This window comes from Labeo rohita, chromosome 12 (genome assembly GCF_022985175.1).
Source record: "Labeo rohita strain BAU-BD-2019 chromosome 12, IGBB_LRoh.1.0, whole genome shotgun sequence".
In the NCBI taxonomy this organism is placed as follows: domain Eukaryota; kingdom Metazoa; phylum Chordata; class Actinopteri; order Cypriniformes; family Cyprinidae; genus Labeo; species Labeo rohita.
In genome coordinates this window covers 3371152-3387001 of record NC_066880.1, presented here as the reverse complement: position 1 = coordinate 3387001, position 15850 = coordinate 3371152, and the positions used below count along the sequence as shown (strand labels likewise).

The 15850-nt window shown below is 35.1% G+C and overlaps 1 protein-coding gene across 1 annotated transcript in view; it reads right to left on the bottom strand.

Annotated features, from left to right (window-relative positions):
- Positions 1-2850: 2850 nt before the first annotated feature.
- The window catches only part of LOC127174557 (uncharacterized), a 58601-nt gene continuing 45601 nt past the window's right edge, over positions 2851-15850 (bottom strand). The window contains exons 20-34 of the mRNA XM_051125056.1: positions 15697-15836; positions 15300-15578; positions 14974-15069; positions 14722-14872; positions 14028-14110; positions 13864-13937; positions 7935-8038; positions 7805-7837; positions 6560-6868; positions 6312-6439; positions 5954-6229; positions 3695-3790; positions 3445-3595; positions 3146-3228; positions 2851-3055 (exon numbers count right to left, since the gene is read on the bottom strand). Coding sequence (XP_050981013.1) covers positions 2975-3055; positions 3146-3228; positions 3445-3595; positions 3695-3790; positions 5954-6229; positions 6312-6439; positions 6560-6868; positions 7805-7837; positions 7935-8038; positions 13864-13937; positions 14028-14110; positions 14722-14872; positions 14974-15069; positions 15300-15578; positions 15697-15836 — 2084 coding nt within the window. The 3' untranslated portion in view covers positions 2851-2974. The remainder of the gene's footprint in view (positions 3056-3145; positions 3229-3444; positions 3596-3694; positions 3791-5953; positions 6230-6311; positions 6440-6559; positions 6869-7804; positions 7838-7934; positions 8039-13863; positions 13938-14027; positions 14111-14721; positions 14873-14973; positions 15070-15299; positions 15579-15696; positions 15837-15850) is intronic.

Here is a 15850-nt window from a genome sequence, read left to right as displayed (position 1 = left end):
ACTGATTTAATTTAGAGGTTCATCTGTATGTAGTTTTTTTTTTAATATTTATAGCAAACTTACATACTCCCAAAACAGACATGTGGAGGAAATAATGAGAAAGAAATTAAATCCATTCGTCCTATAAGTCAGTGACAGTGTACCATCAGAATGATCTTCAAACCAATATGTAGGGGTAAAAAACATACATACAGTGGTTTTAAAGCACCAGTATCTCAGCTGTCTTCCTCTCGTGGTGAGTAAAGGAAAAGGCAGTTTCCCTAGACACCAATAAACTAAAATAAGCTCTTCTCAGTGACAGTTTAATATCCTATGTACTGTATTTTAAATTGCTGCATTTAAATATATTGGTGTACTACTTTTTATATACAAGATCTTTTTGCCAATCCAAATGAAGCAAGCTTGTTTTTTTACTTAATTAAGCGTGTATTAAACAGACAAAAGCAGAGACCATCGAGATCATGTAATGTTTAAAAGGCAAAACACATATTTTAGCACTTGGTTGAGTATTAGTTATAAGTTATGTTTTAGTAAATGTACAAAGCATGATGTGACAAAGAAAAAGACTGATGAATCTTTTTTTTTTTCGATGTAAATGTTCAATTATGTTTGTGTTTGGATGACAATTTGTATGTGATAAACCGAAAGCAAGTTAAAGAGTGAGACATACAAGTTCCTTTCTTGTGCAGTGACATTCCTCTTGAAAATAGAAATGACATTCATCATCAGAGACTTAACAAACCAGTCTTTGCTTTAATTTCTGTCCATGGAAGAGGCTGATATTACAGCTGTGTCTTTTTAACTTTTCTTAACTTAATCTCATGCTAATTGACAGTCCATGACTGTCCAGCACTTCTTGTATCTGAAACAAAGAAGAATAGAAATATTAAAATGTATTTTATTCCAATTTCATAAAACATAAAATGCTCCAGTGACTTACTTTCTGCAAAACAGCCTCAGTGTTTTCACTCCGTGTTAGGTCTGAAAATGATGTAACATGACATAAACAAACTAACACATAATCTGGATGAAACTCCTACTTAATTCATTGTTTGCGATAAAGGCCAAATTTTTCATTTTTAAAGCTTTTATTACTAGTAGCATTATTACCTGCTGGCGCTATGGTGCTTTCCAGTGCCATAGCTGAAAAGAATGAACACAAATAAAACACTAATAAATACCTCATGAACTGATGGAGATGTTCAGTGATTTCATATCGACATATGTGATGTTTTAAAAAACAGATCTGGTTCTAATTCAAAGGTCTGTAATTAACTACAATTGTTGTTTGTGTCCTGGCTGTTAAAGAGAAAGAATTCAATTCAGAAACATAGATTTGTATGTTTTTTATTGTCTTTGCAACATTAAGACTAATAATCAGACAGTATATAAAACCTTACTGAGTGACAGGACTGATATGAACACCAGTAGATGCTGTGAAATTCGCACGATGAAGTCAGATTTTATCAGAGTCCTTCTGTAATCATAGAGAGCTTTATTATTCTCACCACAAAATGTGATTAAACAGATCTTATTCTTACAGTTTAATATAACAATTTGGATATTTCCAACTACAAAACTAAAAAAGCTAATATTCAATATGAAATCTTCAGTCCAACTTAACTATGTGCTGACCTTAAAATCTATTACAGTGGACATTGTGTAGCTATATACTTTACATATACATTTGATTGCTCAGTACAGTATTGTATTTACTATTGAAAATATGAATTTTAATTTGTACCATAGGGACTATCTAACCAATTTTTTTCTTTAGCAAACTTTAATGTATACACATGTAGGCCTACAGTATATGCAGTGAATAGTTGGTTTTGCAAAACATATGTACTGAGAGAACAATTGATCAAATGTAATGTTAAAGAGATTTTACTTACCTTCAACCTCTTGTACGTGTTGTAGGATAAATTACTAGGCAAGAAATGTGCATTGGCTTTGCAATAAAAGAAAATATGTTTTCATTGGAACAGTGCCAGTAATTATCGCAATTAAATTCAAACAATGGGACCTAATACATAATCTTTAGATTTTAGGATTTACCTGTGAAGAGTTTATCACAAGCCTTTATTTGTAAACAATTTATTTTGAGGCTTATATTATTTATAAGAATTCATATGAGAACATTTATATCAGTGGACAGTGACTGCATTCACAAAGAATGTACAGTATCACACAGACAATTACAAATCAAGTGACACATGAAAACCATGTTACGTTTTTTAAATGCTACATTTTTATTTGGTTAATAATTACAAAAAAATTATTAAAGGAAAGGACATAGGACATATGGTGACCCATACTCAGAATTTGTGCTCTGCCTTTAACCCATCCAAGTGCACACACACACAGTAGTGAGTAGTGAACAAATGCACACACACACCCAGAGCAGTGGGCAGCCATATTGCTATCGCTGTGGCACCCCGGGAGCAGGTGGGGGTTCAGTGTCTTGCTCAAGGGACTCAGCTCAGTCGTGGTATTGAGAGTGGAGAGAGTGCTGGTTATTCACTCCCTCCACCTTCAATCCCTCCTGGACCTGGGACTCAAACCCATAACCTTTCAGTTACAAGCCCAACTCCCTAACCATTACACCACGGCTGCTTCATTAAAGCAATAAGCCCCAAGAAGTAGTGGTTTACAGTGAATAATGTTGTAAAAGCAAAAGTATGTAATAGTAAAAGCAAAAGTATGTAATAGTACTGTAAGTTTGGTTAAAGCAAAATGAGTTTACAGGTTTACTTTCTTTTTTTACATACCACAGATCTGGTTAGCTGAAACAACTGCAGCTCTTCCAGATACTTCATAACAAAGCACATAAATTAACTTTGTCAGTACGTTATTCACGTTATTCACCGCTGTAAGCTACTGTATCTATGCTGTTTTATGTCGCTTTTAAAGCTTAAAATACACATGATCTATTAGATATTGGCTGTCTAACAACCTAACAAGACTGTTTATATTATAGCTTTGTCTTTTGCAGTTTTCTTAATTTCAGCTTGATGATGTTTGGCAAACCGTACTTGACCAGCTCTTGTTTTAGCTGAAACAATAAATTGACAAAGAAGTTACATTTTCCCCATGTTGTCTATGAGCACACCATTTTGTATAAGTATTTGTATATCTGTCTTACTTGCTGTAAAACGATCTGAATGTTTCCAGTATCTGTTAAGTCAGAAAATGAGGAAAGCTTCACTTTAAGTCCAATGACATAGTCTGAAGGGAAACACACATACACACAGAATGTTAAATTATTTGTTGACTGTGAACATGTTAGACATTTGTGTTGGTTTCTAGAAGGCCTATGGCTAAATGAATTAAATGAACTTGTTTGACTTGTTTGTTATGTTATTGGTTTGTAAAGTTACTTGTTGTGTTTAATACATTTTATTATGATTAACAAATTGATAGTAATTTGTTGAGTAAGGCTACCTTTGTTTGACTTTGATGCACTGTCCACCTTAAAGGCCCATCGTCCTGGAAAATTGACATTACTGGAGCTCTTGAGGGTTGGAATAACGCTCCCATTGTTTGACCCAGGAATTACAAAGTAGTCAGTTGAGTAGACTGTGTCATAACCAGCCTGTATAAACCACAAAAAAAATTATAAACAGAGAAAGAAAAAGCGAGATCAGACAGGTTTGAAAAAAAAGTGGAAAGGTTTGGAAAAAGTTTATTTTACCTTCACTGGATGTCCTGTTGCAGCAACATTACCATAATTCATCAGAATAAATGAAAAATTGCCACCTGAAATTAAAACCACTTGAAACGATGTTTCCTGAAAATAATGGACACATTATATATATATGTATATATATATATATATATATATATATATATATACATAATAAAAATTCTGCAAAATATAACACTCTGTGAATAGAGCTGATTACATTCCTAATTACATGAAAAAATATATATATATAGTTACTAACATAATGTATTACATTACACATTTTAAGTATTAGAATCAGACTACTTTTTGGTTACTTTTGGTCTTACTCATTATCTTGATTTAAATAGGATAATCTTGTACCATATTGATATAAAAATATAAAGGTGTGGTTTCACAGCCAGGGCTTAGGTTAAACCTGGATTAGGCCATAGTTCAATTAGGACATTTAAGTACTTTTTATAAATATGCCTTAGAAAATAATATGACTTGTGTACATTTTGAAACAAAACAATGGCACTATATTTTAAGATATGTCAGTGCAAGTTTCTTTCAGAACACCCCAGACATGCATTTTAGTCTAAGACTAGACTTAAACCTTGTCTGTGAAACCAGGGGAATTCATTCGCCGTTGCTAACAACATGAATTATATTGCGTCAAGGTTTCCCAAACTGAGGTACTAAAGGAGAAGTCCACTTCCAGAACAACAATTCACAGATAATTTACTCACCCCCAAGATGTTCATGTCTTTCTGTCTTCAGTCGTAAAGAAATTATGGTTTTTGAGGAAAACATTTCAGGATGTTTCTTCATATAATGGACTTCACTGGTGCCCCGATTTTGAACTTCCAAAATGTAGTTTAAATGCAGCTTCAAAGGGCTCTAAACGATCCCAGCCGAGGAAGAAGGGTCTTATCTAGCGAAACGATCGGCCATTTTTTTCGGAAAATAAAAATGTGTATACTTTTTAAGCACAAAAGCTTGTGTAGCGCAGGCTCTGGGATGCGCATTCATGTACTATTGAATCATGTCGAAAGGTCACGCCAAACATAGGCGGAACCACAGACCCAGTGTTTACAAAGCGAGCGCGCAAAGACTAAGAAAGTGCAAGTAAGTCAAACGCTGTTTACAAACAAAAAGGTACAACGTGTCGGACGATTTTGAAGTTGTAGGAGTTTTTCACCATTCTCTACCTTTTTTTAGCCAGAGCACGCAGACGATAAACTTAGACGTGATTCATAGTAGTGATGGGAAGTTTGGATCATTTTACCAACTCGGACCTTTGAGTCTCGTTCAGCAAAATGAACAAATCTTTTTTCGAGTCATTTTCATTAATTTTAGCAAAATCAGCATCACGTGACAGCCCCATAAGATGAACGAACGACTCGAAAAACCCGAAGACTAAACAGGTGAACTAATTCCAGTACAGAACCTAATAGGATGTTGCGCATGCACGATTGAACGAATCACTCCCCGAGATGACTCGTTCTTCCCGAGTCATATTAAAGATTCGTTCAAAATGAACGAATCGTTCAAGAACGACCCATCACTAATTCATAGCACTGTGTACGCGCATCCCAGAGGCTTTGCTACACAAGCTTTTGTGCTTAAAAAGTATACAAATTTTTATTTTTCGAAAAAAAATGACAGATCGTTTCACTAGATAAGACCCTTCTTCCTCGGCTGGGATCATTTAGAGCCCTTTGAAGCCGAATTTAAACTACATTTTGGAAGTTCAAAATCGGGGCACCAATCAAGTCCATTATATGAAGAAAAATCCTGAAATGTTTCCCTCAAAAACTATAATTTCTTTACGACTGAAGACAGAAAGACATGAACACCTTGGATGACAAGGGGGTGAGTAAATTATTTGTAAATTGTGTTCTGGAAGTGGACTTCTCCTTTAAAGGAACTGCAGGGGGTAAGTAAGTTTAATAAAAAGCTAATAATTAATAAAATCATAAAAAAATATACAATGAAATAATAAATGTGTAAATGAATAATGTGTAAATAAAATGTTATTTGTTTTCATTAACCACTGTCAGAGAACCATTAATATGCAAATGTTATACTTGATTCTTAACTTATTACCTCTTATTTCTCTTTAAATAGAATGAGGATAATTATTACTGCATCATATTATTCTGTCATTTTTGGAAGAATATTGTCAAAGCAACCCAGATTAATTACTTTGAAATGGATTGTCTGTGGTCTAGCTGATACAATCGGTAAAAACAGTTTGCAGTCTGCAAAAAAATAATAACTTACTGTGCTTGTGTTAAAATAAACAACTGTATCCCATGTTGCTACAAAGACCCATGAAGCGGTGAAGGTCAGATTTGGGAAATGTGTGTTTACATCCTGAGTGGCATGTGTGAGTACACTTCCATTTGTGTACTGACGAAATGAAATGACACCTCTCAGACGGTTGTCAAGGTTTGTCCAAAGACCAGCAATTATATCTCGGCTTCCATACGTGGGAAAGTTGTCTGGGACGTTCTGTGTTGAAGGCTGGCTGAATGTGAGATATCCATTATTATTCACCTGAAACATAAGAAATATTGTTTCACTGATCACAGATGAGTTTTAAAGCTCCAGTTACATTTAGACTTCTTCAAATTCTCACATAAATCTGTTGGTATGTGCGGCCAAAGAACAGAAATGGACTCGACAGCTGAATATCAGACGAGCTTCCATCAAGAGAAGCACTGTTATTTGTGTCTCCTGCAGCTGAACCAAATGGATAGAATACTTCTGTATAAAGAACAGCAGTACTTCAGTGAAACCCATCACATGCAACTAACAAAAAAAATTCTAGGAACTACAGGACACCGAACGCACAGGTCAGATGTTTCAGGAATGTGTTTAACTCACCTTCGCAGACGACTCCAACATCTTCATGATGTCCACAATCATGTACTCCCCATCCCGATGATGCACAGTTTTGAAGTTCAGTATCAGTTGCGCTGCACCGTACCTCATCCATCCATATTTGCCCTGAACCTTGTCCAAAGGATTCTAGTGACAGCACAACTTTCCCACAGCCAAGCTGTCTACACACCACTGCGGCATTCTGGCCATTCAGAGAAGACCACTGATCATCACACACAGTTCCCCAAATTCCATTAATGAAAACCTCCAGTCTTCCAGAACAGTAGCTGTAACCATTCACCAATCTGATATCTATCATTCACCAAAAAACATAAAGAAAGAAGAAAGGGAGATATCTACTTATTGCACTTGGAATCATTATACAGTTAACTTGTATACATTAATCTGAGCTGAAATATTTTAACGCAAGACCTCCGTTATGAAAGAAGTTGCTAGGAAGCGGCAAGTTCAAACGGACGTTTAAGGGAGTCGGTGCAATCATACCACAAGACTTCACCACATAAATAATTATGGCGATAAAAGATACAGATTTTAGATGAAAATGTTTCAAAATCTTTCCAGTTTGTTTGTTATTTTATAATCCGCTACAGTGCACAAAACAATTGTCGCAAAATGAGATTCTGCATTTGAGAGGGCGAGTACATCTGCGATACCAGGATGACATAATGAATTATTTAATTGTACTAATTATTGTATTGATTGAATTGAGTTTTAGTATTTTATTAGCCAACCAAACGCAAAGCTTCCACAAAGAAAAAATGCTCTCAGTAAGCAAACAACGCTGACTGCAGGCAGTTACCCGGATGAGACTGTATTATTAGTTTTTACCGGTTGTTATCTGGGAATCGAGTAATTCACGGAGCCGTGTAATAAATTATATTTAAATAATATGCGGAAGGATGGTCATAGTTTTCACAGAAGTCCCAGAGCTGTCAAAGTCTGCTGGATTTACAGCTCCAGGGTTTTTTTCAAAACTACAATTACACTTCCGCATTTTGTTATGTCTTATGTTTTAAAGCTTTCCTGCCTTTTTTTCTTTTCTTTTTCTTCTCACAGATTTCAGTTTTTGTCTTCTTATTATTTTTTTTTACATTTTTACTGCACAGTCAGCTGAGTTTAATTAATAATCAATCTTGCTAGCAATTAAAAACATGCATACTTTTTGTTATGTATTTATTTATTTTTTCAGTTCGGTTAAGCTGTGAGTCAAAAAATATTTGCAGTTACTTGTTTGTGGTGCTGGAGTTGTTTGTGCAAAGCCTGTTAAGGAAAAAAAAAGACAGAGTCAAATTAAGTTCTAAAACGCTTGCCTCAGGTACATTTTTGTGATCATTTCACATTTAGATTAAGTGCTTACTTGGTGACAGCACCGACATAATTATGATGAGCAACATATTTTGCGAAACTGCAAGGATTCTCATGATAACAAGCTTGACAAAGTGAAAAAGTAAGAATCTTGTTCTGTAATGAGAGAGATTTATATTCATTAAAGAAAGCAGCCTTTTGCATCCCTTTTTATGTGGAAAAAAATAAACATGGTTAAACATGTTCATCAGCAACTTTAGAGAACTAATACTAAAACTCTGTTCAATAAGTGAAAAAAGTTTCAAGAAATAATTACTTAAAAATCTCTTTATGTATTTTTCTGCATTTGACTGCTGCTCTAGTTTGTGTATTAACCTGGTTTATACTTTAAACTTGTCATTGTGTAGTACAAATATTGTTTTTATGAGTTTCCCTGTGATATTCCTCGCTTATAAGTGTGATTAAGTGTCCGCCAAATACAAATACGAAAAAAATACAAATGTGAATGTAAACAAGAGTGAGAAATAATTTGACACTTACCTCAGAAAGTTTTATCCAGCCTGCTCTTGCACAAGCTGCAGATTAAATGAAAACCATGCAGGAAGTTATTGCTGATTTTAAAGGCTGAGTCAAAAAGAAGTAGCCTATGACTAAAAGACTAAAATCTGTACTTGGTTCTGTAGTAGACACAGTCAGGTTTTCTGAACAAAAGACACATTGTTAACAATATAAGACTGATACTTGATCTGTTAGATTATTCAGACTTAATACAGGAGGAGAGCTTCATTCTCTTCTTAGGTTTTTATAAGGCTTTCGATTCTTTAGAGCATCAATTTATTGTTGATTCATTAGATAAATTTGGTTTTGGGGATATGTTTTGCAGAGTAATTAAAACCCTTACAATAATGAAAGTGCTTCGATTAAATTAAAGAATGGCACTTCCCCAAGGTTTAGTTTATCTAGAGGAGTGAGACAAGGGTGTCCCGTTTCGCCCTATTTATTTCTTCTTTGTGTGCAACTATTGTAAACATTTATATGTGAAAGCGGTATTCAGGCAGTGTTCGAATTGGGTGGGGCTGGGGGGTCCCAGACCTCCCATAAGCATTAACTGTCAGGGCTCTGCCCTGGCAGCTTTGTCTGTGTTGTCCTTGTTTAATGTTTCCTTGTTTGTCTTGTGTCTTAACACATTGCTTTGTCTTTGTTTGTGTCTACCATGTGTTCCTGTGACCCTGCCTCCTTGTTTTCCTTGGCCACGCCCTCTTGTTTAGCCCTTGTCTTGTCCTTGTTTCTTTAATCGTGCCCACCTGGTCCTTGTGTACTTTGCTCCCTTTATATGGTGCTGTTTTTCCTCTTGTGTTTGTGGGTTTGAGACAGCTACTGACTTGCTGCTCTATAGTCCTGCCCTGTCCTGCCCTGTCCTGCCCTGTCCTGCCCTGTCCTGTCCTGCCCTGTCCTGTCCTGCCCTGCCCTGTCCTGCCCTGTCCTGTCCTGTCCTGTCCTGTGAGTATCCTTGCTGCAGTTTTTGGTCTTGAACTGAAGTTATCTTACTTTACTTACTTGTAATATTTTCTTTAGCTGTTTATCAGTTTTGGGTCTAGTCTTGTTTTTCTTGAGTTTTATACTTTAGTTAATTAGTCTAAACTTAGCTGGTTGCTTTACTTTTTGTTTTGATTTTTCGCTTTACTCTTTTACTCTTTATTTTGTTCTCTTTTTTCCCCTTTTAATACATAATGATGTGTCTCCTTGTGTTGTGCTGATTTGTGATGTTGTATGGTCTTGAATGGTGTCTTGTTTGGTTTTGCTGTGTGTTCCCCCCCAGTCCTGCTCTACCAGCCTGAGACTCTTTGCCTGTTGGTTCTCCAGGGCAGCCTGCCAACTAAGCCTGGTGCTGAGAACCTAATCTCTGATACTGGCCTGCTTTGAGTCTTATCCCTTTGATTGTGGTCTGGTTAGGGGGACCCCCCCAAGAACTTTGACACAATTCGAACACTGTATTCAGGGTATCCATATAGCAGATCGAGGAATATTTATTAGTCAATTGACAGATGACACCACCTTATTTTTAAGAAATGCTTCTCAAATACCTGTAGCTATTAATTACATTTTTTTTTTTTTCTCTGAAGCTTCAGGCCTTAATCTGAACATAAGTAAATGTGAATTAATGTCTATTAAAGATTGTACAGCATCTACTATTTATAATACTCCAGTTAAATCTGAAATTACATATTTAGGCATTGTGATTACTAAAAACCACTATAAAAGATGTACCTTGAACTTTGACCTGATTATAATAAAAGCCCAAAAAAGATTCAATGCATGGTTGCAGAGAGACTTGACCTTGAAAGGCAGAGTACTGCTTGCTAAGGCGGAGGGTATCTCCAGGCTTACATATGCTGCTCTCTCTCTCTATGTGGATAACAAAATGTGTAAATCAGCTGATTAAAATTTTGTTTAATTTTGTCTGGAAAAACAAAATCCATTATGTTAAGAAGTCTGTACTAATGAACACGTATGAGTATGGTGGGTTAAATTTCCTTGATTTTCTCTTCTTTGAACAACACTTTCAAAATTAATTGGCTCAGGCAGTTTTTGTGTAACCTGACCTCAGTCTGGAATTTTATCCCCAATTATTTATTTTCCAAATTAGGTGGTCTCCCTTTCCTATTGATCTGTAATTATAACATTGCTACAATCCCTTACAATTTATCTAAATTTCATAGACAGGCATTACTTGCATGGTCATTAATCTTTAGGCACAATTTCTCCCCTCAACAGTACTTCATCTGGAATAATCAAGACATTGTATATAAGAGAAAATCTTTGTTTTTGAGTAATTGGTTTGAGAAAAACATTTTGATTGTTTCCCAGTTATTTAACTCTAGTCTTGTAACTCCCAAAGAATTCTGCATTGTCATGGACGCTATTCCTAAAGGAACTGTTATGCTTTTAAGGGACTCTGTTAGATCACCCAGTACTTCCCAGTAGGGAAACTATGCTTTTTGTCACATCCCTCATCACGCAACTATAAGATTAGATCTCTTTTTCAAAAGGAGCTTGTAATAACATCATATGTTATGTCTTATTGGAAGAATGTGGTTGATCATATCGATTGGAAAAAAGTATGGACTCTGCCTTTGAAATATATAATAACTAACAAGGTAAGAGAAATCTCATTCAAATTGTTACACAGATTTTACCCAGCTAAAGTATTTTTGAAAAGGTTTAAATCACACATAGATACAAGTTGTTCATTTTGTGGTGACCCTAATGAAACTGATGCGCACATTTTCTGGGATTGTCCGCACACAGAGCGATTTTTTTGAATTGAATTCTCTAATATTATCAATTGCAATGTGCTCCAGGGTTTCTCTTTGCTTTTTAAGGATGTACTGTTTGGCTTCTTTAATATACAAAAAGATAAAATTAACGAATATTTTATCATTAACCTACTATTACTTCTTGCAAAATTTCATATTCACCACTGCAAATTCACTCAACAAAATCCTTCATTTATCGTTTTTATAAAAGAGGTTCAACAGTATATCCAAACTATTTCATCATCCAAAAATCTTAAGGCTTCTAAAACTGTTAATTTATTGAATATTTTTAATTTATTTTGTTAAAGGTTTTGTTTTGTATTATTTATTTTATTATATACATGTATAATGCTGACATTTTTGTACTTTTATGCTTTGTACCTTGGCAATAAAAAAAGAAGTAGCCTATGGCCTTCCTCCATGGGAAGCTGGGTAGGGGCCATATAAAACATCGACCTGAAGCTGCACTCAAACAAATTTTGCTTTCCTAGTGATTAAGTTATTACATTTTAATAAAAGAATAAAATGCGAATGCATTCATCGATGTATTTATTTTAAGGTTGATTTACTTTAGATCAGTTATCTCACTCGTTGCTGTCTCCCCCTCGTGGTGAGCAAAAGAACAGCCACATGCACCATTTCACTGTTTAAGGTGTCCTATTATGCTCTTTTACAAAGTTGTGATTTTGTTTTGGGGGTGTACTAGAACATGCTTTCATGCTTGGTGGTTTGAAAAACGAACCACCAAGCAAGTTATTTTTTTAACATAATTTACATTATTACAATACATTTCTCCAAGCCTGGCACAAATAGCTCGATTAGTTCCGGGTTTAATGAAGGCCAGCTTTCCGAAAAACGAAATGTGTTGTGATTGGTTAGCTGTCCCACTGCGTTGCGATTGGCGAACAGCTTACCTGGTGTTTCAGTACTGCCACGTCCCTTGTCAAAGAAGCAAGTTCCGAGTACAACTGTTAGTGCAAGCTAGATTAAAGTGATTCTTACGTTTTAAATATGGATATTTTTCTTACAAAAACCCATCGATTCGCTACAGGAGGCCTTTATTAACCCAAAAAAGTGAAATTGCAGTTGAAAAGGGATTTTTTTAAAAACAAAATATCTCCTTTTGGAGTGGACTTTGATATTTGTAACTTTGCAGATCTTTTTTATGCCCAAAGATACACACCACACACTAACTAAAGTTCAAAAAGTGAAAAAGCATAATAGCACCCCTTTAAGTGTTTTCTGCCAGTCTTTCCTCATAGCTTTTTTTTTTTTTTTTTTTTTTTTTTTTGCAGTGTAATTAAGTTACAATACTTCACACTGTTGCGGCTAGTGCCATGGGCTATTTTATTTTTGTAATTTTTGATAGTAATAAAAACAGGCAGTGAGGGACCCAAGGAACAATTCTGTTGGTCTAATACGGATTTGTATGTTGTTTCAGGGAAAGAGCATTTTTTAGTATTTGAGACTCAAAATGTTTAGTAAACTGGAAAATATGTATTTGCATTTTTACAGTATATACTATATAGGGAAGACTCCACAAAGCAGTTTTGAAAGTTGTAAGTTGTGAAAATAATGTGATTTTGGCCCTGCATGTGATTTTGAAAACATTTGGGCACACGCTTTTAGATTGAATCTGTGAAAATCTCAAAAAGAGTCAGTAAGGTATAATTTTGTGCCTGTCTCTGTTGTCTAAAATGGTGGTTGTGCAGGTAAATCCAGGAGGTACATGAGGTTAACAGAAGCATTTAAAATGTAAAATATTTCCTTTGGTCTGAGAGCCGGCAAGGGCATGACAACCTTTTTGGCAGGGGTTCTCAACTCTGGCCCTCAACTCTGTTATCCATACAACATACAACTAATGCACAACTAATGCAATCTTTAACATTTTCTGAGGTCATACAGTATGATAGCTAGGAAAAAACAATGTAAGTTGTTATTCACTGACAATCTTCCTCTCTACAGACCAAACCACTGAACTGAACTCCACTGGACTGGATTGTTAAATAATCATTCAGACCAGTTTTGTAATCTGCATTATTGTTTTATTGAAACGATTCAACTTATAAGAACCGATTTGCTCACAAATGTTGGTCGTGGTCACATAAATAACACAAATATGCAAAGAAAGCTAATGTGGAAGATTTATAGTAATATGTGAAAATTGGTTCATGTAGAAATAGCTGCATGTATCTCTTTCATAAAACTTATTCCTAAAGGAGACTGATATTAAGACACACATTTTACCATCTTTTTGCCAGATGACTGTTAAAGAACAAAGCAATGAATCGTTAACGAATCATTCAGACCAGTTTTGTAAGCTGCATGATTGCTTTTATTTAAAAAATTCAACTTAAATGAAAGATCTGCTCACAAATGATGGTCACATTGTAGAAACCTCATAAACATACAAAGAAACCTAGTGTGGAAGATTTAAGGATTTGAAAAACCTGAAAAGCTTGTCCATATGAAAAAAGTTGCATGTTTCTCTTTTAGAAAACTTTTATTCTGTTTTATACCCTTTAATTAAAACCACCTTAATGTAAAACTGGAGTTTGCAGTTTTCACATGATCAGAGGGATATTTGCTGTCAGACACTAACGGCGAACATGACTGTTTTTTTTTTTTTTTTTTTCATTTCCTGAATCAGACTAACATTATGGATTTATTTTTTCTGCTTTTCTTAACTTTAGCTCGACACTGTTTGGCAGACCGTACTTGACCAGCTCCTGTTTTATCTGGAAAAGAAAATGGACAAACAGTTCACATTTTCCCTGTGTTGTCTATTAGCATCGTATGTTGCATAAATAGTCGTGTTTGTGTCTTACTTGCTGTAAAATTATCTGACTGTTTCCAGTATCTGTTAAGTCAGAAAATGAGGAGAGTTTTGCTTTAAGTCCAATGATGTTCACTAAAGGGAAACACACATATACACAGAATGTTGTTATTTGTTGAATGTGTACATGTTGTATATAAATGTTGGTTTCTAGTAAGGGCAAATTAAAAAGGTTGAGTGGGGGTGAAATATAACACATATGTGACCCTGGACCACAAAGCCAGTCTTAATTCGCTGGGGTGTACTTATAGCAACAGCCAAAAATACATCGTGTGGGTCAAAATGATCGATTTTTCTTATATGGCAAAAATCATTAGGAAATTAAGTAAAGATCATGTTCCATGAAGATATTTTGTAAAATTCCTACAGTAAATATATGAAAATTTAATTTTTGACTAGTAATATACATTGTTTAGAACTTTATTTGGACAACTTTAAAGGCAATTTTCTCAATATTTTGATTTTTTTTGCACCCTCAGATTCCAGATTTTCGAATAGTTGTATCTTGACCAAATATTGTCCTATCCTAACAAACCATACATCAGTGGAAAGCTTATTTATTCAGCTTTCAGATGATGTATAAATCTCAATTTTGAAAAACTGACCCTTATGACTGGTTTTGTGATCCAGGGTCACATATTATTATGATGAATGAACCTATAGTAATATGTGAGTTGAAAGGTTACCTTTGTTTGACCTCGATCCACTGTCCACCCTGAAGGCCCATCGACCGGGAACATTGACATTACTGGAGTTCCTGAGGTTTGAGATGGAGCTCCCATTGTTTGATCCAGGAATCACAAAGTAGTGTGTGGAGTTTATTGTGTCATAACCAGCCTGAAAGTATGTAAAAACATTATTCATATAAACAGTATTTATAGAGGACATTTACGAATAGTAACATTTTATTCACAATACAGAAAACCCTTTAGTTTTACCTCCACTGGATGTCCAGTTACAGCAATGTCACCATAGTTCATCAGAATAAATGAATAATTACTGCCTGAAATCAAAACCACTTGAAACGACGTTTCCTGCAAAGATTGAAAATAGAAAATGACTTTAAACCTAGCATTCACTTTTTCTTTTCTTTCTTTATTTATTTTTTATAAAATCACATTTTTGTATTATTGAGTATTATTTTTATATGCATTACTGACTGGCTTTATTGTTATTTTTACAGTTTTAAATTATTTTTTTCTCTGTTATTGTTTTTGTGGATAAAGTTGATAGCATTCGCATTTCAGAAGAGTATCAGACTTACTGTGCTGGTTAAGCTGAAGTAAGCAACTTTTTCCCAAGTTGCAACAAAGACCCAGGAGGCAGTGAAGTTCAGATTTGGAAAATGTGTGTTTATATCCCGAGTGGCGCGTGTGAGAACATTTCCACTGGTGTACTGACGATGTGAAACAACGCCTCTCACACGGTTGTCAAGGTCAGTCCAGAGACCTGCAATTATATCTTGTCTTCCATTAGCAGGAAAGGGGTAGGGGACAAATTGTGATGAAGACTGGTCAAATGTGAGGTGTCCATTATTATTAACCTGCAATATAAGAAATAATGTCAACATCACAGCCACAGTTTTACTGATCACAGATGAGTTTATAAAGCATCCACCACTCACATTTAGACTCAGAATGAGGATTGAATCAAATTCTTACATAGATCTGCCGGTATGTGCGGCCAAAGAACAGAAATGGACTCAACAGACTGTGTAACTGAATAACAGAAGAGCCTCCATCATCAACAGCAGCATTTCTTCTGTCTTCTGATGAGCCGAATGGGTAGAATATTTCTGGCGCTGCCAAGAGAATA